Genomic DNA, 24825 nt, shown 5'->3' with positions numbered 1-24825 from the left:
AGCTTGCATCACCATGAAGGTGTTCTTTTCTCTATCCCGCTTATTACAGGGATACATACTAAATAAACCAACAACTTGACTCACAATATTGATTACAAATTATCCTATTGCCTCCACTAAGAAAATAGTAGTCTGTTCCACTGCGTACCAAAGGCAGGAACTGCAGAAACAGCACCGTAACTTCAAATGACGGCAGCACTGATGGAGGTTTTCTGTAACTGTCCAATCAGTTCACTGTTTATTTTCCATGAACCAGTCTTTAGACACTGCAGAGCCCATATGATCTGTTAGTGTTTACTTCCTGTCTGTCTTCTTCTGCTGTACCTGTTAGTGTTTACTTCCTGTCTGTCTTCTTCTGCTGTTCCCTTTAGTGTTTACTTCATGCCTGTCTTCTTCTGCTGTTCCCTTTAGTGTTTACTTGATGTCTGTCTTCTTCTGCTGTTCCCTTTAGTGTTTACTTCCTGTCTGTCTTCTTCTGCTGTACCTGTTAGTGTTTACTTCCTGTCTGTCTTCTTCTGCTGTTCCCGTTAGTGTTTACTCCTTTTTCAGCAACAATTAACAACCTCTGGACTGTTCAAATTGACTAATCAGAATCTAAGTAGTATTCAACTAATCCATGTAATAAGTACACTTTAAAACACTGCAGTGAGTATCCAGGTTTTATTACTAATCGCTAGTCATAGAAAAACGTCATATCACAAGAAAACTAAAAACTGATAGTTTTAAATGAGAAGACTGGGACAAGAATACAGCCTTTTTTTCAGTGGAAGCAAATGAATCCACAACTGACGGAAGCAATCAGATTATATCTTTGAGTTAAGGCATACGAGAGGATCGCATCAGCGGCTACAACTTATAAGAAGTAATGAGTACGCTGACATTACATTTTGAATGTAGTATCCCCATCTCCGGTTTTCCAGGCAGTCAATGCATATGATATTTGTGCTTGGGTTTCCTGAGCTAAAAGTACAAAGCACTAAAACAAGCAACCAATCACCATCCATAGCTCCAAATGTAACTCTTTTCGGTTTAGGATCAATCCCCCAGTCTGGCACTGTAGTCTGATGTGATCAGTGATTCTAGGATGGGCGAAAATGCTTGGTATTCTACACCATTCTGAACAACTCTTTCCATTAAGTAAAAAAAAGCCAGTTGGACAAACAGATACATTTTGCCCAGTGCTGTTACATTAATTACATTTATTATATTATATTTTACTTTATTGATGTACTATTTTATCTGTTGTATTGTGTTGCACTGTTGGAGGAGCCTGTGACCTAAGATTTTCATTGTCATAACTACACTGTAGCTATGCACACATGACAATAAAAGCCTTGAAACTTGAAACTTCATGTGTATACTCTGTGATTATGGTAGCTGATGTATGTGTGGAGTGATGTGTTGGCAGGTATTAGCAGCAGAATCACCAAACATGAAGAAAACAAATGCAGCTCCTGCTTCAGGTTAGTGACTCCCGGCATGGGTATCAGGAGAGGTTGCCTGTGCCACAGTCACTCAGACATGGCAGACAGCAGCCACTGAGTCGTGTGGTCTCCAGTTAAGCTGTTTAACAACTAACAGGCAGACTGGAGCTCCATAACGCAGTCCCAAAGGGCCTCTAACCCGTACACAGGAATACCTCGAAGAGATGCAGCTGCTGATGAGCAGTGGTACACATCCACTAACAAGGGAAATGGGAGCAGATGTATCATTGTGTAGCATTACATATCAAGGGCTGCATTGCAGACTGAGCTCTTCAGAGCAGAGAATTATCCAATAATGCTATTAATAGGTCAGTGTCCAGTCAGCAAAACGGACTCACAGGAACATATCTACTGTATAAGCCAGTCACACAAACAGTCCTACACAGGCTCATAAATAGTTGGAAACGGCGCAGGGATCAATACACAGGATGACTCAGATTGCACAGAGCATGGCAGCTCCAGCCCAAAACAGCCCATAATGCCCCCAAACCACATTTAGCCTCTGAGATGTAATACTCCAGCTCTGCATTCACCTAGCATTGCTGCAGAGAGCAAGCCAAGGACAGAGGCTGAATGTGCCATGTCACTTTAGGCAAAAAAACCAGGCCATTACCACCAGCCCAGCACCAGAGAAATACAGAAAATAACACGGCTTCAATGTTCACATTTCTTCAGTCGATCGTAACAAACTTTAAAGGGGCCCTTTCTGCTTTTGTCCCTCTCCTGTAGTGTGTTATATCAGTTTTGTCCAAGTAAATGGTCTGCAAAGGCAAAATCCATGTGCTTTCTCTCCCCCCCCCCCCTGCCTTCCATTTTACTCCTTTGTTTACTTCCATAACATAGTGACACCACTACGTAACACTTGCACTTGGTTCCAACAAAACAAAAGAAACCCTGGAGAAAGCAGTTTCTAAAAAGAAATGCAGTTTTGATGCTGGCTGCTGAACTGGATCACTGTCCTTAAAAGTTGAATAATATCAGTAGTGTAATAATACACAGCTAAAATTCCACATATTTCAACAATAAATATGTTGCAAATAACTGGCATTTCTCCAGACATCTCTGTTCAAGTCAGAGATGTCTGGCATGAACAGAAAGGCAGCGGTTCATTATCACTCCTGTCACCTTCAGGCTACAGTGCCTCAAAAGTCTTCTGCACACCAGATGAACCGGCGCAGAGGAAACGACCGATGGACCTTTGTTCACGTTGTGATGTGTGCAGTCAGACATCTTAAATCAGATCATCTGGATTATCATCTTGATTATCAAGCGCCAAATGGGAAGTCTTTTGTGAACATTGTGGGAAAGAGAGTCGATGATACTTGATAACGAGGTGCCAGTGAGTCGCAATATGATGCATTCAAGTTCTTTTCAGTAAAATGTATATTGGACGCAGGTAGATTATACGTTCACAAAAAAACGTGTGAATTTAGACGTTTTCACAGAAATATAAAATAGGCATTAGAGTTGGAAGTATGCTCTGTGTTACTTTCTAACACTAGTTCTAAGCAGCAAGTTGAACTACAAAAGTGTTTTGATTTGTGAATGAAGCTTTTTTGTTGGATAATGTGAAGCTAGTGTACTGCCAACTAAAGAGACATGTGAATAATACTAAAGAGTGAGAAGTAGAATGTGACCCATAACCACCAATCAAACACAAATCAGTTACTACCCAGCATTAGGCTGAATAAGATAACAAATGAGTCAAATTAAAAGGCAATAGCAATTCAGTTTACAACAACAGGCGAATGGCTGATATCTCTAAATACTACAATATCCAGGGATGCTCAGTTACTAGTCCTAAAGGCAAATCAGAGCCGATCAAACACTCACCGCCCAAATAAAAAACTTCAGACCCATTGCATAAATCGGGGCTTTTATAGTCAATTAGTGTTTGTCAATATCACGCAAACTGAAAACTACTCCAGCTATTCAGTATGACACTTCAATAAAGTTGGAGGATTGAAAGAAAGAGTGGTCAATATTAGCATTACCACTTTTACAATGTGTCTCTAGGATGGGTTGGGTCAATCACCATAAACACTAAATCCTGTTTTCCCATAATGCAACTCCATATTGTCTTGACGAATCCTTACAACACCAGCTCACTGCTAGACAAGTGTTCTCAAGGTAAAATCATCCTTATGAAATCATCAGGGCTTTTTCTCAGATTGTATAAAGCACCTCTAGAACCACAGAAGATATTATACATGTGATATTAGGCGTGTGGCGCAGTGGGTAGAGCGTTGGTGTTGGGATCAAGGGAGCACAGGTTCAAACCCCACTGCAGTCAGCATGTCGTTGTGTCCCTGAGACACTTCACCCCAAATTGCTCCTGTGGGGATTGCTCACAGTATTGAGTATGTAAGTCGCTTTGGATAAAAGCGTCTAACAAGTAACATGTAATGTAATGTGTTGAAAATACATTAATTGTGGTTTAAGATTGATATCAAAATACATACACAACTGCACGAGACTTCCTTTTCTCTTTTTTATAGAAATGGAAGAAAACAGAGGAATGAACACATTTATTTGTATTCTTTGTTCTTTGAGTCTCTCCTGTGTAGCAATGAGCATCACTACCAGGTAAGAAATCCTCTGGAACCCCTCCAGACACACACACACACACAAACACAGACACAGACACAGACACAGACACACACATTTTGTGTATACTCTGACTGATAGAGATTGAAAGGCATTTGTTTGTCTGTTGTGTGCAAATGAAGGTACATCAAGAGGTTTTTGAAGGTCAATCCAAACCATCTTTTGGAATGCCTTGCAAATGTTTGATACACTTTTAGATTCATTCTAACAGCACAACATTTAAAAAAACACAAGTCCTCTGACAGAAATGCTTGTTCGGATGTATAATCTTCAGAAACAGAAAATCTAACTCAATTTAGTCAATTTGTGAAGAGATACAATAGAAGCATAGCAGTGTTCTAATATAAATCAATCTGCAACACAGCCATTATATGAGAGGAGGATGTCACTCAATACAACACGTCTGAGTCTAAGAACCTGTTATAATGGCTCACAATGCAACCTTTACACACACACATGCACAACACCATGTCTCAGTGTTTGGCAGGTGCAGCCTGTGAGTGGCAAACAGAAAAACAGCCTAACACAAGCACATACAGTGGAGCTAACACAGCTAGCAGGTAGCATGCACAGAATACCAGCCTGCAATGCGTGACACCACATGAATCAATCACACGTACTGATCATGAAGGCAGAATGAGCTCCCGCAACACACGCACACAAACAAAGATCTGGGCAAGGACACACTCTTCCACATCCATTGTCTCGGTGGAAACACAGACAGGTCGATACAAAAGACGGATGGGAGGATGGATTCAGAGGGATGGATGGAGATGGATGGAAGGATGCAAGGGTAGATAGCTCACCGGTTTGCCTTCTTCCTTTTCTCCACCTCTTTCAGCACATTATCCAGGCTAAGTGTCGGCGTGTGTATGTGTGTGTGTTTGTGTATGTGCGATGAGCCGGCAAGGATATACTCTGCTACATCCCCTCCTCTTCCTCTCTCTCTGACGATCCCTCCCTCTTTCCTCTCTCCTCCCTGGGCTTTATTTGATTATTTATTTTACCCCCCCCTCTCTCTCCTCACAGCTGATTGAGTTGCCTTGCTTTTGTGAAGGCTGTTTTATTCTCTCTCTGTCTGTCTCTCCCTTCCTTGACGTGTTATGCCTGATGAAGACAGGTTTTCTCAGCAAAAAATAGAAGGGAAGAAGAAAAAAAACCGGAGTGCCTGCCTTGTGTATTAAGAGCTGATATCTGCACAGCACAATGCCCCCCCTCTCCCTCTCTCTCTCCCTGTCTCTCACTTTCACAGTGTCCCTCGCCCGCCTCTGAGAGTGATGCAGCGGCACTGTAGGCTCCTCCCTGGAGAGACAGCGGTGCCACACAGCTGAGAGAAAGAGAGGGGGATGCTGGGTAAAAATTGGGGGCAGTGGGAGGGGGAAGTGAAGGGTGGGGCTGAGGGTAGATGGGCGGTGCTTGGTGGTGGTGGTTGGGGGCTGGGGGGGGAACCCGGTGCAAGGCAGGGCAGCCTGCACTGAGCGCATCATCCGGGATTTCAAAACCCTCCATCGCTCTCCCTCTATCCACACAGAGGGGGATCTGTTCACTCAAACACACACGCACACACACACACACACACACACACACACACACACATATATACACACACACACACACACACACACACACACACTCATATACACTTCAAGGCTAAGGAAAAAGCAAGCTGCTTTCAGGGGGACTCTTGTCTATTGTTGTCAGCTCCACCTTTTGATGGAGTCTTTAGGGCACAGTTTGTTAGTTTAAAACGTATTTTATGTTTACGTAGATTGCTGTTATTATTTTACTTTTGCATCACATTTAGAGTGGCCTGGGATGTTTGAAAAGATCAAATTGGCACACATGTCGAAACTACCTACAATGATTAGTCAACAAAACAAACAAAATGGATTATATGACGTTGCCAGCCTCTTAAATATGGAAATGTCCTGCTTTTCTGTTTTATATCATAAAGAAGGAATTTGATGTAATAAAACATTTATATATTTTAGTTTTTGACTGATGAAACAAGAAATGTAAGTCACAAAGGTGGTGTGTATACTGTACCTATGTATGTTCTGACGTTTCATAGAGAAAACAACAAATCAATATACCTAGAAAACAATGACAGACCAATTGATGAGAGAAATTGTGTAATTTACCCCAAATTTCACATTTCGCAAAGGCCCAAAATACTTCCATTAGGAGAAACGCACTGCACTTTGAAAAACCATGCAATTATATAACCCCAAATGTGCCAAAACACATGCATATACACCAGTGGCGAGCCGTGACTTTTATACCTAGGCCCTCTGACCCCCACCTTCCCTCGAAAAAAATAGTTATTACGTCACTACGTATACTTCAGTGGAATATCAAAACAACGGCTTGTGTTTGTTACTTTCGTTGCAGTTGTATATATGTCTTAAGTGTAATTTGGCATGGCTTCCTATTTTCAATGGACATGCTTTTATTTTGAAGGCGAGTTTACGCTGTTGACAGGAAGTTGTTGTTGCTATGGAAACAACGTCACGGAGAAAAGCTTCACAGCGGACGGAACTTGTCATAATGTCCGCGATAATAAAACCCACCCATTTAGAGGGAAGATATGATTGGTCAATTGTACTGTCATTTGACATTACTCTCTCGTTCAGTTACTATAGCGGGCCCTCTGTGAATTTACAGCAGGACCACCAATCAGCTCCTCTATTCACAGTAACTCGCAGAGACAAGGAGCTTCTTTCATTTAACCCTTCACATTCCAACAGAAACTGAATAGGCAGATTTGAAGGATTTATTTCTTTGGAAATGTTATTTTAAATACAATTAAATCAAGTTATTTTGGTAAAACTAATGAAAAACATAACTAAAAAAATATTTAATTTTTTTTTAATGTTTTAAAATATTATTTTGTAGAATATCTTAGGCCCTCAGAGGGCCCTGACGGCTCGCCACTGATATACACCTACTTGACAACACATGAGCAGCATACAGGAAACATTCACTAAAAGTTCAAGGTTCAAGGTTCAAGGTTCAAGGTTCAAGGTTCTTTATTTATTTTATGCGCTGCATACGCAAAAAAAGAATTAAAAAAACACTGCAAGAAGCTCAAAACACAACGGAAACCAGGGGACAAACAAAAGCGATGCACACATCTGGTATGATTGTAGACTTCTTGTAGGGATAAAAAAGTTGTCCGACTGTTACTGTTGGTAAAAAGCTGCCAATACCAGCAGCTGCCTGCAGATTTTGATATGGCTTAATATTTGTATCATTATATAAAACATTAACTTTGACCAGTGGTGTAAAGTAACTGAGTACATGTACTGAAGTACTGTACTTAAGTACAATTTTAGGGGACCTGTACTCTATTTGAGCATTTACATTTTTTGTTACTTTTAACTTCTACCCCACTACAATTCAGAGGTAAATCGTGTACCTTTACTCCACTACATGTATTTAATACCTTTAGTTACTTCACAGATGTGGATGAATGATGTGAAATATAATCAAGTGTTAAATCAGACTTTAGTTCCACCTGGAGTAAATTCACAAGCTACCCTGCAGTATACAAAGTCATTCAAACTAGCTGCACCTTTACCAGCTTTGAGAACACTTTAACGATCAATCATTATAAAACATATCATATATATTATTCTGTAATGGACCAATCTGCACAATCACTACTTTTACTTTGGGTACTTTTAGTAGATTTTGATGGTACTACTTTTGTACTTTTACTTGAGAATATTTTGAAGGCAGAACTTGTAAAAGAGTATTCCTGCTCTTTGGTAGTTCTACTATTAGTTCTACAATCTGAGTACTTCTTCCACCTCTGACTTTGACTTATCGGGAATATCAATAACTATGATATTAACAGTTCTGTTACTTAAATGTTCACCAAAAGCTCAATGCAGCCACCATTGTAATAGAGTGGTAGCAGATATCAATGGAGGAACATTTAAAATCACACCAATAGAAAGCCAAGCGCTCTGAATGGCAAGATCCCAGTGAAGGAAATTCAAATTGTCTTTATGTTTTGTTTTTAGGGATTTTTGTTGAAGTGACCCTGTGATGTTTCAATATATATTCACAAAGAATTAGCAACTGCATTTTGTATCAGGAGCCATCAGTACAGTTAGCCTTGAATCACAGTGTGCTCCTCTCTCCTCCACTCTTTCTCTCCTCCATCCTTTCCTCCTCATGGTCATCAACAGCAAGCAGAAAGAGGTTTCAATTTAAAAAAGAACACAACCTGAGGCCACAACTATTACTGTTACATGTACAATATAATACATCACCCACAGAGCACAGCAAGCACAGCTTTACACAACGCAGACACTAACATTAGTGTGTGAGAGAGAGAGAGAGAGAGAGAGAGAGAGAGAGAGAGAGAGAGACTGCACAAGTGTGTATCCTGTATTGCCTACCTACAGAAGGACACTCTGCTCTTCACACAGTAAACCAGTATTCTGCCTAAAAAGCACATGGCTCCCATCGCATTACACACACACACACACACACACACACACACACACACACACACACACACACACACACACACACACACACACACACACACACACACACACACACACACACACACACACACACACACCACACACACACACACACACACACACACACACACACACACACACACACACACACACACACACACACACACACACACACACACACACACACACACACACACACACACACACACACACACACACACACACACACACACACACACACACACACACACACACACCACACACACACATCCCTTCTGAAACATTCTTTCACAGCACATAGACAGGTATTTATTTCAGCAAACAACATGGAAGCACATGAGAGCGACACAGCAGTGACTCATCACATTCACTGAGCGGATACTAGAGATAAAGAACTATCTTTTACACAGAGCTCGCCGTGACAAAATATATGCAGTGTGTAAAGGTATTCTGATTCTGATTACTTCACAGATCAACCCATTAATACATATATTGACATATAGGTTTAAAGCAGCAGTATATACAGTCATTTGAAACAGCTCCACCTTTACCAGCTGTTATATACGCTGGAAGAACTCAATAATCATAATCCAATGAATTAAAATGGGCCATTATGCATACCATAAGTATATTGTACTGTTACTCTTGGTACTTTAAGTATATTTTGTTGCCAATACTTTTACTTGTAACAGAGTATTCTTTATAATATAGTATTGCTGTTTTACTTAAGTAAAAGATGTGAGTGCTTCTCCCACCACTGAACGGTGGTCCGCTCAGCATGGTGTCAGTAGGGATGTCAGTCTAGGTTCATATGACTTTGCTTGTAATAGCCCAACACACATACTGTATACTGCCTTCATTTCATTTGATATGGGCTTTGCTTAAGGTTAGCAACTTACATACTCAATACTGTGGGCAATCCCCACAGGAGCAATTTGGGTGAAGTGTCTTGCCCAGGGACACAACGACATGCTGACTGCAGTGGGGTTTGAACCTGTGACCCCCTGATCCGAACACCAACGCACAACCCACTGCACCACACGCCTCCCTATAGAACGCTCAATGGTCACTCTCTGCTGATTTCCTTTTTACACTGTTTCATCTGTAGTCTTTGTAAAGGCCTATGATAGATGCTGCAAAAGCATTTTTTGTAATTGTTATTTCAGGTTAATATCTAAAAGTGTGCATCTAGATTGAAACATGCATGAGGGCCTTCATTGTTGATTGCCTTCAAAGATGCTTGTCCTCGCTCTTTTTAGTTGGAAAAGCCTCTCCCTCAGGGGCTCCCAAGCCCCAATCAGGGCCTCCATAAAGGACCTGAGGAAGGCTGCAGTCGCTCTCTCCTTCTCCTCTGGCTGCATGTGTGGAGCATGGTGTCTCTGTCTCTGTGTGAGACCTGTGTTTTGTTCATTATTAGGAGATGTGCTTCAGTGTATATTTGTGTTCTAGTTTATCTTAGTTTACTTTGCAAGTTGGCTGGTGAGCCCTTTTTCTTTTGTCCATTAAAAGACCATCTTGTGGCTTCACAGATCAGTTTCTTCTCCTTTTTCTCTCGCCCGGTCATTTTATATTTTGTTACTTCCCTTTGGTTCCCCTAGCCCAGTAGGGAACGTAACAAAGTCAAGTTTACTGACCTCAGCTGGCTGGAATACACCTCTGGCTGTGAAACTGAATGATCTAACTGTAACTATGTGACTGCTGTTAACTCTGGATCATGGCTCACTCAGGCTTGGTACTGAGACCATAGAATTTACAATGGATTCTTCAGAGCTGTAGAGGCCTAACATCTATCAGATGAGTCCGAAGAGAGATCTCACCCTCCTCCACTGTGTGCTACAACACCGTAGTCAGGAGCCAGGTACATGCTTAACATGTCTTAACAGTGCCTTTGGGACCCCTAGAGGGGATGGAGAGTGGAACAGAAGGGATTTACTCACTGTCCTCTCCAGGGCAGGGCATGCCAGGCCGCTCCGGGATGCTGGGGAACACTGCAAAGACACAATGAACACAAGGAAATCCATGAATGAAATGGTTTCATTAAGTTTATGATCCTTTTCATTCCTCTGATATAATGATGTATGTGCACTTTCTGTTGTGTTTTAAGCTTTCTTAAGTTGTCAACCGTAGCAAATAAGAGTCATTATTACATTAGATTATTTATTTGAAATCAAAGTAAAAGTAGGAGCAAACTCACCGTGCAGCAGTAGACCAGACCTCTTGGTTCGATTGTATATACGTAAAGCCTCCTCCAGCTCCATCTGAGAGGAGATGGTACAAGGGTCCCCTACACACACACACACACACACACACACACACACACACACACACACACACACACACACACACACACACACACACACACACACACACACACACACACACACACCACACACACACACACACACACACACACACACACACACACACACACACACACACACACACACACACACACACACACACACACACACACACACACACACACACACACACACACACACACACACACACACACACACACACACACACACACACACACACACACACACACACACACACACACACACACACACACACACACACACACACACACACACACACACACACACACACACACACACACACACACACACACACACACACACACACACACACTTTTGTTTTTATGAGCCTCTACCAACTGGTCGAGCTGGCCTTTTATGGCAAAAGTGTATTTTCAACACTCATCATACTACTACTGTATACTGCAATACATATTGCAGTATTTGTATGCATGAAACTCAAATAAAACACAAACTCGAATAAAAAAAAATATTTTATGGAAAATGAGCAATACAACCACATATATTCATAAAAGATAATAAATTATAATTGAAAAAAAAAAAGAAAATGGAAAAAAGTAATGTTAAAGGTGGGGTAGGTAATTTTGGAGAAACCAGCTCGAGTGCGCTAGAATTTGAAAATACACAACCGGAGAAATTCTGCCACTGCCTTACAGAGCCCCTCCTCCAACACACACGAACGCGCACATGACCAATGAGGGCATGAGATAAGTTTGTGCACAGATGGAAGGCTGACAGGCAGGTAGGCCATCCAGTTATTTTAGCTGGGCCGGCTAAAATAATTGGTTGTGCTTTTTACAGTACTACGGCTTCCACAGATGAATTTTTTTATGGATTTTTTGTCAAAGCACTTAAAGGCCGCTACACACCCACCTGAGACCAAAGAACGCGTACCGAAGGCGTCCCGACTTTTACGTCAGCTACGTCGCCTGCGTCGGCTACGCCGCCCGCTACGCCGCCCGCCTACGAACACACCGCAAATACTTCAGTCGACGAGTGGCAATAACTGTCCTTACCAGCAGGCAGCGGTAGTGTGAACAGCCAATCAGAGTGATTGCTTGGGCCGACTTTCTCTGGCCTCCCGCGGCCGATTCAACATGTTGAATCGGCCGCGGGAGGTGTGAAAATGTGCCGTAAAGAGACGACGGTGCGGGACACACTAACCTGAGTAGGGCGCCGCGAATGCCCGACTGCCTCTGACTCCCAAAATCGGGTTGGTGTGTAGCCAGCTTAAGATATTCATTGCTATCGGGATGTTAAGAGCATTCCATGGAATATAACAAAAAGTGTATCTCGAGCCGGTTTCTCAAACTTACCTACCCCACCTTTAAGTGTTTTTCATTATAAAAAAAGACTTGCTCATCTTACTGTAGATGCTGAATTGGCCTAACAAGAAACCACTGGCCTAACAGCAAATGTCTATATCCTGTGTTGGCCTAACTTGCTCATCTGTGTGCAACTTTGGGCTGTATACCATGCATGAAAGGTGCTATATATATTATTATCGCTCTTTCACTCTGAGACTCATAAGGCAGTACTAGATTTAGTAATATTACCATGAATCTAGCTATTTATTTACCATATTTTATTGAAAAACATCTCTGAAACTCTGAAAAAGTCATATTGCTAGTTTACCATAAAAGGCCAATTCAACCGATTGGTTGAGCATATTTTCCAAAAAATAATTACACCCTTGTTAAAACTTTTTTTGGACATCAAGTTATCTAATTATGTTCAGTTGGTGCTCTGACACTAAAATATGTCAACAATGATATGGTTACCTTACAAAAGTTGACCAAAAAGAGTGATTTCGTCAGCAGTGATTTTTAGCATGCCAACTTTCTCAGTGGAAGCTAGCTGAAGGGCATTCTGTTCGAACCACAGTGACATCTAGAGGTTGTTTTGTGCATAACATGTCAACCAAACGGTAGAGCTGGCTGAATCAGATGGAGTTAAACTTTCTTTTTTTTTTTTCAACAAGATATCAAGACACAAAATGTGCTCTACCAAATGGTGGCGCTGGCTGTTAAAGGGTTGGCCAGTTGTGGCCAACATTGTTGACTTGTGACCCCTTCTCACACTTTGCAAACGTCAACAGATGCGGCTTTCACACCAGCGCTTTTCCCTTTCTAGCTCCTAGCGAGAGCTTTTCTGGTTCAGCTCCCGTTTCCCTTTTCAGCTCCCACTCTGTTCACACTGCCCAGAGCTGCCGAGAGATTTTCTCCCACAACAACGGGGGGGGGACTGCGTCGGGTCGACGATCGTGTTGCTTTTAATCATACGAAGCCAGATTAAATTAAATAACGACTTCTCCAACCTTATACTTTTCTCCAGAGTGCCGTGGTTCATTGTTTATTAATGTGTTTCAGCATTTACCGACCGCTGCAGTGCTGGCTGCTCTTCAACGGGAGTGTATTCTCCCGTTAGCTCCGGGTTAGCTCACACGGCTCTAAAGTATTCACTGTCTGACTGTCACACAAGCAGCTGATACATATCCCCAGTTCCCCTTAAGTGAATGTGTGTCAGTCTGAATTGACACTGTTTGGCATCACAACGCTGTTATGAAAGTTTCTCTGGTATAACATGGGTGATGTTAGCATAGCAACCGAAGCTAAACGGACTACTTGCTAAGCCGTTTTCTCCAGGCACTTTTTACCGGCGTATTTTTCATTATGATTCTACTTGTGATAGTCGGACATGACAACCTGTACAGCCCATGTATTAATTCCATCCGATAGCTGCTATAATAACAAACCAAACGTCTGCCTGCTCTCCACAATGATCAATAACAGCGAACGGATGGTCAAAGTAAGGTTTCCTGCACGCCTCGACGTAAGAGACGTAAGCGACGCCGCGTCATAGCTCCAAAGCTCTTGCCTCTGGACCGACAACTTTTTGGAGCTGGAAGTGAACCGCATTCCGGAGCTATGACGCGCCGCCGCTGCGGTGTGAACAGGAAAAACCGGCGCTTTTCAGGCTCTAGCTCCCAGCAGGAGCTGGAAAAGCGCCGGTGTGAAAGGGGCAAGAGAGGTGCTAGAATGAGTCCTAAACACAGAAATGAGTCAGCCTTTTAGCAGATTTGGGTCCCCTCGTCTTGAAGTAAATGGTTTTTTGAATATGTTTTTGGTTCAATGCGGTAAATGGGGCCTGTCGTTAATACAGGCTTAGGGGATTTACACGTGTTGTTGTACGACATAATAAGTCAGTAAATACCCCACTGTTGAATCTGTGAAGATTGTAAGTGTCTTTATAGAAGCGGTTGCTAACAAGTGACTATGTGAGACTACTAGACCTCATCAGGCCAAACACTAGCTGCATTTAGGTTAGTGGCGGTGACGTTCAATCCTGTGACCGTGATGTAGTTTGTTTATAGCATTACGTTAGCTATTTGCTTCTGGTGATTGCATTTATGCTTGAACTATACTAAAAGTGGTGTTAATATGTGGAGATGATCCCGCTGAACAGAACTTGGAAGTATCTTTAATGTGTTGGCCACAGATCTTACTTTTCCAACGTTCCAAAATCCAATGGCAAATTTTCATGACTTTTTGTTGAGGGAGCCTTTGAGATGTTAACTTCCGGGTCGGCCTACAATAACACGTCATCACTGCACTATGATCAAGGCTGCTGTATAGTGTGGAAAGCAGCTTCTGAGCATTGATTGCTTTTGTGCTTTGTACATCCAGGATAAGACTGACGCACAGTGTTTGGACGAGAGCCACACCCACCTTCATCATCGATCCACTTCAGTGTGATGGGCTGCTGCTTGGCAACGCTGCACAGCATCCTCACCTCCTCGCACAACTCCACAAACGTTAACGTGGCTGCCAAGTCGACGATCAACATGTCCCTGACACACACAAACACACACACACACAAAATATCAAGATTGAGTCACTTTGTCTGAGTGGGCCAGAGATCAAGAGATCCCACAGGGGATTCCAGTGAGTCAACAAAAACAATGAGGACTTATTTCACTCTTGTTGAATTTAGAGTAAACTTCCACTATGATTTCATGTTGTAGCCTAAGTTAGCGGTTGATTATTTTAGGTCAGCAGGGGTGTCCAAACTTTCTTCACTGAGGGCCACAAACAGAAAAATATACGAAGGGCTGGGCCCCTCACTAGAGGTGAGGATATTGCCTCATAAGTTAAGTTATAAGTTAGCAAAATCAATCAAATGTATGTCAATTATGCTTGATACTTGAATATGCTTAAAGAAATAAAACAGCCTACATCACAGCTCTCCATCATTTGTGTTTGATAGAGTAAAGGACGGAGGAGAATGTTGTCAGGGTTTAAAGCAGAGTTGATGACACTCTGTTAGTTAATGACACTGGGCATGTCTGTGCTGGCTCAGTCAGACTCAGCTGTTTACCAGCCTGCACTGAGCTGAAATGGCCCATTCAGAATATATTAAGCAGGTGCATGTTACCATCCAGAATTGTGGACAAAAGGATAAAAGGCACATGATTATAGAGTGGTGCAATGATAACGTATTTTAATAGGACAACCCAAAGGTCATTTGATTTTGGAATATTACAGAAAAAAAGATCTCAGGCAAACACAAGTTTAGGATTTCAAGTTTTGTTCAGCAGGATAATCTCCAAATAATATATTATATTCAGCAAATATGCAATAGCCAATGGCTATAAGCAAACTACATCACGGTCATGATTAGTCACCACCGCTAAGCTAAAGGTGGCTAATGTCCTGCATGATGGCGTTTAGAATTCTTATAGTAGTCTTATTTAGACACTGATTTGCAACCGTAGGTTTCTTTTATACTGGGGACGCTGGGGACATGTCCCCTCCACTTTTGGAAATGGCCATTTTTGTCCCCACCACTTTGCATCAGGATCATTTGTTAAAGGAGAGGTGTCATGCTTTTCCGGTTATTACCCGTCCCCTTGTGTGTTATGAAGGTTTTTATGCATGTAAACGGTGTGCAGAGTCAAAACCCTCAAAGTACAACCTGTAGCGAGTAAAACTCTAACACAGAAAATACCTCCCCAAAACGCCTCGTTGGAGATACGTCACTGTCCATTTGATTCTTCCGGGTACGGCATGATCTCATGCGGTACCCGGAACAAAATGGACCAATCCGGAAGAGCTATGGCCACACCCAGCGGCGCTGGCCGCACCCTCTGCCAGCCTAACATTTACTGTTGGAAGCTCTGGTTCAGTTCACAATCGATCCAGTCATGCCAATGCCAAGGACCTGTTACCTGAAATGTGAGGAGAAATCTGAGCTGTTTGTACCTACAAACCTACCGACGGAAGAACCACGACGAAGTCAGTGGTTGAAATGTCTGTTTAACACTGTTCCTTCAGAGGTTCGAAGAACATTACTGTGTGCGCGGCATTTCACAGACGAAAGCTTCCAAAACATTGCCCAGTTTGAGGCCGGATATGCACAGCATTTGAAACTGAAGGACGATGCTATTCCTAGTTTGTTTGGACCGTTTGGAGCAGGGGAAGATTCGGGTACACAACCTGTAAGTTTGCATTGTTATTTGTGTATTTATCAAACAAGGTATCTACCGCGACTGTTTAACACTAGAACCGCCAGAGGTTTTTGTATACCTAAAACCGCCACCTGGGTCAAATTGACCCGCTATTAGAATGCATTGATTTTCAAGGTAAAATGTTCTTTTATTGAACAGTGAGTTTTGATCGCACAGGAATGAAACGTATACCAATAGAATCTGTGGACTCTCAGCTTTTCATATGACAGGGCTCGACATTATAAATGGCCCGCTGGCCCGGAAGCATTATTTAGACACCCCGGCCAGCATAACGTACTTTCAACTCGCCCCACAGCTGTTTGCTGCAGAGCGCAGCACGAGCAGTCTCCCGTGAGCGGCAGCGCACTCCTTCACTACAGACTGTCTCTATCTCTCTCTCTCTCTCTATCTATAACTATCTATCAATATGTCTATCCATCTATCTCTCTCTCTCTCAATCTATCTCTCAATCTATAAGAAACCGCAGTAGACAAAAGGCGTTGCTATAGCAACACGTCATGTTTATATGAAAAGGGGTGGGGTCAATATGACCCGCTGGGCGGAAATAGGTATAAATGGCAATTATTTTGGCGATTTCTTCAATCTGACTTCATATTGACCATTTTTAACAACATAGGGTGCTACATAACACACTTTCAGGAAAAGTCACGGACTGGGAGACTTTAATATTTTATTGAAAAAAAGTTACATACAATAAAAAACAGCTCTGGGTCAAATTGACCCGATTGGCGGTTCTAGTGTTAAATGTGTAAACGTGTGTCGGACTGCTAAGCCATTGACACAGTGCTAACTGTGCTAACTAAGTTGCTAGAGTTTCCATATATCAACTCTAATATCAGCAGATGGCCTTACATACATGTATCTCATAGCAGGAGAATGTCTGCATTCACACACGAAATACTCATAGACAGTATACTCCGGGTGATTTGCCGTACGGTCAGTCGCGAAACGTAATTACATTATAGCTGGCGTTCCTAGCGTGTATGCTACCGAGCTAAAAAACGGAGCTAGACATTAGTTTGCTCGGGAAAACATTGTTATTATGCCAGCTACAATGAATGTAGCAGACTACCCGTATAAGATTGCAATTGTAAACATGTTCTTGATAGTATAGTATAGTGTAGTAGCCTATAGCATATTACACTGAACAACTAGCAAACGTAGGTTAGCATATTAGCTGGCAAGCTAACTGTGTTGATTAGATAGATAGATTAGATAGATACACACTCCTACCACAACTACTACTAAAGAATCTAAAACAACTAAGTTTCTCTAATATTTTGTAATTTGCATTTGATTTCGTCCAACCAGATCAGGAAACTCCTGGCGTATCTGGCGGACAACACACACACGGGATGACCCACTCTGATGCCTCGTCCTAAAAAGCCCCGGCAGCCGCTTACAAAGCTGCGATAGGCAAGATGCCGAAAACGCCTATAAGGGGAGGAATGGATGATATACAGTGTATATATGTATATTTACGCATGTTCATTTTGTACATTTCTAAAAATAAAGTTTGATGGAAATACTTAGTGTCCTTTCTTCCCTGAATTATTTGCTCCTATAACATATCATTCATATATAGCAAACCATGATTTGATTTCTCATCAAACAGTAGTAGTTTATTACAGGTAAAAATAACTTACTCTTCTATAACAACAGTTGTAGGTACAGTTCGGTTCGTTAGCATATAAAATATACGGCTGTACCGAGGCCATTATAAGACTGTTGCTCCGCTGAGAGCGAGCCGAAAAAAGCACTGTTAGACATGGGCGGAGCCTCTCTGGTGGTTGACTAATCAGAACAGAGGGGCCGAGCTGACCAATCGGAGCACACTAGGCTCACAGGGAGGGGGGGGCAAGAGCTCCAACGAGTCGTTTAGTGGAGAGAGTGAATACTGCTGAATACACATACTTTACAGAGATGCTGTATGCGAAACCAATGTGAGTTTGGAAAATTGCACAGTATAAATCTATTTTAGTATACCTCAACAATGTAATTATGATCCGTGGAAATGGCCATGACACCTCTCCTTTAAAATGTTTTGAAAATAGCGTGCACAAACAATATTACACTTTGGTTTATTTGCACAAGAGAACATGTCCAACCTTAGGACTGGTCTCACTTCCTGGGTGTATTTCTGGTGACCCAAGTGGTGCAGTTTGGACCTGTGACACGTTTCATATTAGTTATAATTGAATAGAGAATAGTAAAGCAATTGTTGCTCCCACTTTGCAGCAGCATAGTTACTGCAGTAGTTGTCAAAAAAAGTATTGTAAGTATCCGTATATATGTATTGTTTTGAGGGAACAGAAACATAGAAGCTTCAGATTTTCACCAGTTTTACATATTTTATGTAGTAGAACAAAATGTGAAAATCTCTTCAGCTTGTGTTAACCACAGACCTTATTTCAGGCATCTAACCAAAAACATGTTTAAAAAAACATTGACTTTGAGACGAGGGAGCTTGGAAGTGCTAAAATGCTGACTCTTTTCTGTGTTTAGGACTCATTCATGTGCCATATGGAGCTGCATTTCAGTTCAGTTTGTTCGTCATAAGAAGTCATACTGTCCATGAAACTGATTTGTAACATGCAGGTTCATGCTCACGTTTCAAAGTGTTCATTTGTCCAGTGTTTGCACATCAGAGGATTACAGCAGTGGACAAAACTCCCACATGGTTCACATTTCATGTTAAGATAATTGTGTCCTGGAAACTACACATGTAACAGCCAGCCTGGAGGTGTAACATGTGTTCCAGGTAGAGAGGGTTTACAGAAGGGTGTTATCAAGTGGCACTATGGGATGTGTAGAGTTTGGGAGTAGTCATGTATTTTACTTAAGTGAAAGTTGAAATAGTACAGTGTAAAAATATTTTGTTACAAGTTAAAGTCCTGCATACAAAATCTTACTTGAGTAACTAGTAATTCATTTTATTAAATAAACGTAGTAGAGTAAAAGTACAATATTGGCTTGCAAAATGTAGTGGAATAGAAGTATGAAGTAGCATAAAATAAATATACTTTAAGAAAGTACAAATACCGCAAAATCGTACTTAAGTACAGTACTTGAGTAAATGTAGTTCAAAACATTACACCACCGGGGATGTGAAGGATATAATATGTTTGAAAAGTGACCCATTGACCCATACCTAGGACTAAACGTGAGCACATCTCAGCCTCTGCTGCTTCACTTAGGACCATTCTTTAGTTCAATATGTCTCGTTCAAGTTCCTGTTAGGAAAAGGGGGCCTTGCTGGAAATATCATTTACATACACTATGCCCTCATTAGAATACTGAGGCTGTAAAGCAGACAGTTGGGACACACATTGGTCGAAACTGATGGCCATAAAAGATTGGTTTACCATCTTGTTTTGAATGTTAAAGTGAAACAGAAAGCACAAAGTGAATTTCTCAACTGGCCTTTAAAAACCCTTCTCAGTGGACGACTATTTTAAATAAGGGTGTGCATGTTCAGCCACTCTCACTGCTCTGCTGATGTGGGCACTGCAGGACATATTCACAGAGCATATTATTTCTATACATATAGTGTAATATCCAGCTTCCTCAATATACCTGCTATATATATTACACTGTGTGTGTGTGCGTGCGTGCGTGCGTGCGTGCGTTAATGGTGAGTGTTTGTGACACTCTGACAAGGTGAAGCAGAGACAGCTTGCTTCCCAGCAGGCATTGCTCCAAACAGTCTAAACCCACACATGTCAATGTGGAATGATGTCAAACACACACACACACACACACACACAAATGCTTGATGATATTGTATACTCACTTTGACATTAGATCTGATATTTATTCTCTCCTTGACATTATATCAATACCACAATAGCCTAAACCTTAATGATTCTTATGCTACATTGTGATACAATCAGATATAATGTGTAATAAAGGGTTTTTCCAGCGCTTGAAGTCAAATGCACATGGAAAGCTCTCTGTAATCTGCTCTGTAACTATGGCTGACCCTTGCACTATTTGCTCTTAAAACTCAAGAGTCCTGAGCACACTGAGGGATTGTAGAGCAGGAGAGCTACCTGACAACATGTTGATCTTTGATCCCTTCCTCTTAAAGAAATGTCTGTCACCTCTAGCTCAATACTGTACAACAGATCCATGGTAACCCACACAGTTAACACAACATATATTAGTGTGTTAATGTTAACCTTATTCTGGGAAGATCCATACACTGAATGGTAATTAAGGAACAGAATTTGTGGCCAAAGACGTCTATATGTATGCAATAAACCAAACTCCAACAGTGAGCGGGTGCACTGCTCTGATAAAGGCTTCAGCAGTTTATGAGCAATCTCAGATATGATTATCAAGACGTATTTACTTCTTTAAATATGTAAGTCAGTATGAAATGTAAATTGTAAACTTACATTATCCCAGATTTTTAGAGCAATTTTCAAATGTACCGAAATAAATATGTATTGTCAGTAGGGGTGTAACGGTATCCGTATTCGTCCCGAACCGTCACGGTTCGGACCATGCAGTCACACGACGAATACGCCTTTTTTTTTATGAATTGAAAAAGGTCTGTCACTCAGGGCAGTATCCATTACACTATATATAATCCAGGGGGCGGTATTGCGCCTAAAAGCGGTTTGCCTGCCGCCCTTAAACAACAAATGAAGAACAAGAAGAAAACACAAGAAAACGAACAAAATACAAGAAGAAGAGAAGTTAGTATGGCGATTTCAGATAACACACAGGAGCTAGAAGACCCACCTGCTTCTTTTAAATCAGCTGCGTGGGAACATTTCGGGTTCCCTGTGGACTACAATAACGATGGAGTGCGAGTGGTGGATCGGGAGGACGGTGTGTCTGCGTTGGTCGACAGCGGTGCGGTATGCTAATGATAACACCTGGGTAACACACGCCAAACATGCTAAATCGTATCAGAAGGCATCACCCAGATTTGCCAATCACTGGAGCCCGGCGAAAGACTATGGGCTCAGAACAGTCTCATAATACACACATGCACACAGAAGGATTCACACTTGTATTTCATGATCCGCAAAAGGAGTCACACTTGTATTTCCGGATCCACACTTGTGTTTTTCAATGCACACACAAATGTGTTCCGTTTCATATACATGTGAATAAAATTCAAATACAGAAAAAAGTTTTACATATGTATTTTTGATCCTCACATATTTGTTTTCCGTTTAAATCCACTGAACCTGCAAACACAAACCGCTTTCTGTGCATGGATCGCTGTGCATTCGTGTGTGGGTTTTTTGAGACTCCCTTGACGGTCACCCGATTCGTACTTGTAATTTGTTCTATCTATAGCCAATCAGATGTCTTCTCAATTCTAAGCCAATCACATGAGCGCGCCCCCACGAGGGTATGATTTATTGCGTTCATGTCACTTCATATACGCATTTTGCGCTGTCCGGAGCAGGGTTTCCGCAGACAGAATTTAATTTTACCGGACAAATTTGAAACTTACCGGTCATGTTTCAATAATAATAAGAAGAATAATAAGAATTGTGTAGCAGCGTTTCCGTTAGCAGGTAATTACCGGACTATGACCGGATATGGCTAATAACACGGGAGTAACTCTCTTTTCCTCTCTCCCTCCCTCTCTCCTGACAGCTCGTCAGTTTCTCATGCAGCTCGCTAAAACTTCACTCGCGTTTATGTCCATATCGATCAGATCCACCTCTCCTGATCGGCCTTTATAGAGAGCACCGATCAAACTATTAAGAGTGAATATCTTGTTACAATAATTGTTGTACCGAACCCGTACCAAACCGTGACCCCCAAACCGAGGTACATACCGAACCGTGAATTATGTGAACCGTTACACCCCTAATTGTCAGCGTTTCCTCTTGTCTCCTGTAATGATATTGTGTCCCAGGGTTTCCTTTATTTACTTTTATCCAGTTTTTAGGTACAATATTAGATCTTGTTCGTTTTTTTTGCTTTATATTTTAATCAGAAGTATAATTCAGAGAAACGAGGAAGCGCAAACGTTGGCAGTGAACAGGAAGGAGGAGGAACAGTTTTAACATGAAACTGCTTTGAGTTGTGTTTTAATCAGAGGTCAGTTTGTACGGGTAAAGTACGGTAAAAGTACGGGTAAAAGTATTCCGGTGTGAACGTGCCTCTTTACGTGCGCGTTCACACCGGAGTACTTTTACCCGTACTTTTACCATTTAGTTCCGATAGTGCCTGGAATTTTGCGTTCACACCAAAAAGAGTACTTAGTGCCGGGAACTTTTACCCCCATTTTCAGTCCCTGCTAGAGAGGTGGTACTATCCTGAGGAGAAAAAAGTACCAATTTCGATTGGCTGGGCGAATTGCAAACCACGCCCCGTAAAACTCTGAAAAGTTTGTGAAGCCGTCATTGTATTTGCTGGCATTAGCATTATTAGCATTAGCATTAGCCCCGCGCACCAACGGAGAGAGACTAACTTATGGCAACACAAAAAAAAACATGGGAGCGGTGGAGATGAGGAGGTGTCGGCGTTCTGGCGATTTACTCGGAAGGCTTCAGTAGAAGCTGCTGGGAGTCCCAGCGGCTTCTACTGAAGCCAGTCCCCAACTCCGGGGACTTCCGGCCGGGGACTCCGGGTGGCAGTATACGCCGTGAAGTGGTTTGCGGCCTGCCAGTAAACCCAAAGCAGAAGAAGAAGTGACGTCAGGGGCTTCATTTGCGTAATCTTCCCTCAGGGAACTTATTCCGGTGTGAACGCGATCTGTACTTAGTTCCATGGGGGTACTAAGTGCTGGCACTAAGTGCTGGGCACTAAGTACGGCAAAGTACTTGGTGTGAAAGCGGCTCTTACTGTTCTCCCGATAAATCCTGAACGATGAACACATCCTGACCTAGAGAAGCTGACTGCAATGATGGCAATAGTAGTGCAGACAACAACTCCCATAATCCCACACAACAGTGATCTCTATCTTGAGTTATTAGCCGCCTTCACACCGGAGTACTTTTCCCCGTACTTTTCCCCTTTAGTTCCGTTAGTACCCCTTATGTTGCGTTCACACCAAAAAAAGTACTTAGTGCCGGGAACTTTTACCCCCATTTGCAGTGCCTGCTAGAGAGGTGGTACTATCCTGGGGGGAAAAAGTGCCCCAGTTCTGATTGGCTGGGCGAATTGCAAACCACGCCCCGTAAAACTCTGAAAAGTTTTGTGAAGCCGCCATTGTATTTGTGGCATTAGCATTATTAGCATTAGCATTAGCCCCGCACACCAACGGACAGAGACTAACTTATGGCAACACAAAAAAAAACATGGGAGTGGTGGAGTGATGAGGAGGTGTCGGCGTTCTGGCGATTTACTCGGAAGGCTTCAGTAGAAGCTGCTGGGAGTCCCAGCAGCTTCTACTGAAGCCAGTCCCCAACTCCGGGGACTTCCGGCCGGGGACTTCGGGCGGCAGTATACGCCGTGAAGTTGTTTGCAGCCTACCAGTAAACCCAAAGCAGAAGAAGACGAAGTGACGTCAGCGGCTCATTTGCGTAATCTTCCCTCAGGGAAAAGTACTCCGGTGTGAACGCGATTGGTACTTAGTGCCCTGGGGTAATAAGTGCCGGGGCACTAAGTACTGCAAAGTACGCGGTGTGAATGCGGCTAATGTTACAACTGTGTTACCCCAATTGGCAGAAAATATAATGTTATGTGTTAAAGGTCCAGTGTGTAGTATTTAGCCTTGACCGGCTAAATGCAACTAATTATTACTGTAACCATCTGATAGATGTAAAATTAATTGAATCTGAAGATCGAAATAATAATAATTTTGTTGTAAAACTTTTGTTTTATATAAATACACTATAAATCTGCCTACTACTGAAGGCAGCTTCTGGCCAAGTCAGGCGTAAATATATTTCCTGTCCATAAGTGGATTTTTAATCTGCGAACCACTGAAATGTGTACAACCACACAGTATCAACATGTCAAGTAATGTCTTATCCGATGTATAATTGTGATCACCTTATCTTAAAACAGATCAAAATGTATTTTATCACAGCAATAAAGTTTTTGTATGGCTTATTGTGTTAAAACAACATTTGACATTTGAGAAGATTGAATCCTTTTGTCATAAAACATAAAACGGTTCTGTAGAAAAGCATAGTATCTAAGGTTACTCTGAAAATATGTTGTTGTGTCGTCTGCTCAGTATATGGAACTAGAGTCCTGAAAAATAGTCTGATATTAATGTTAACTAGAGAATGCAATTCCTGAAGAAATTGCTAGTGGGAATGCTTTATGCTGAAAAGCTGACCCTAAACTGCTATGCTGAGATGTAATGTGTAAGAAGAAAGTGAAGAATTTAGATAAATTATACATGAACACTGGGGGCTTGAATGTGTGATGAGAGAAGAAAA

The 24825-nt window shown here is 41.9% G+C and overlaps 1 protein-coding gene across 1 annotated transcript in view; it reads right to left on the bottom strand.

Moving 5' to 3' along the window:
• The window catches only part of prkcz (protein kinase C, zeta), a gene marked incomplete in the record, with an annotated part of 136148 nt that overhangs the window by 99783 nt on the left and 11540 nt on the right, over positions 1-24825 (bottom strand). Inside the window, 3 exon segments of the mRNA XM_034145661.1 lie at positions 10528-10578; positions 10785-10874; positions 14661-14782. Coding sequence (XP_034001552.1) covers positions 10528-10578; positions 10785-10874; positions 14661-14782 — 263 coding nt within the window.

The sequence above is a fragment of the Trematomus bernacchii genome, unplaced genomic scaffold (genome assembly GCF_902827165.1).
Source record: "Trematomus bernacchii unplaced genomic scaffold, fTreBer1.1, whole genome shotgun sequence".
Taxonomy (NCBI): Eukaryota; Metazoa; Chordata; class Actinopteri; order Perciformes; family Nototheniidae; genus Trematomus; species Trematomus bernacchii.
The sequence above is the reverse complement of the archived record's forward strand: the minus strand, read 5'-3'. Positions and strand labels throughout refer to the sequence as shown.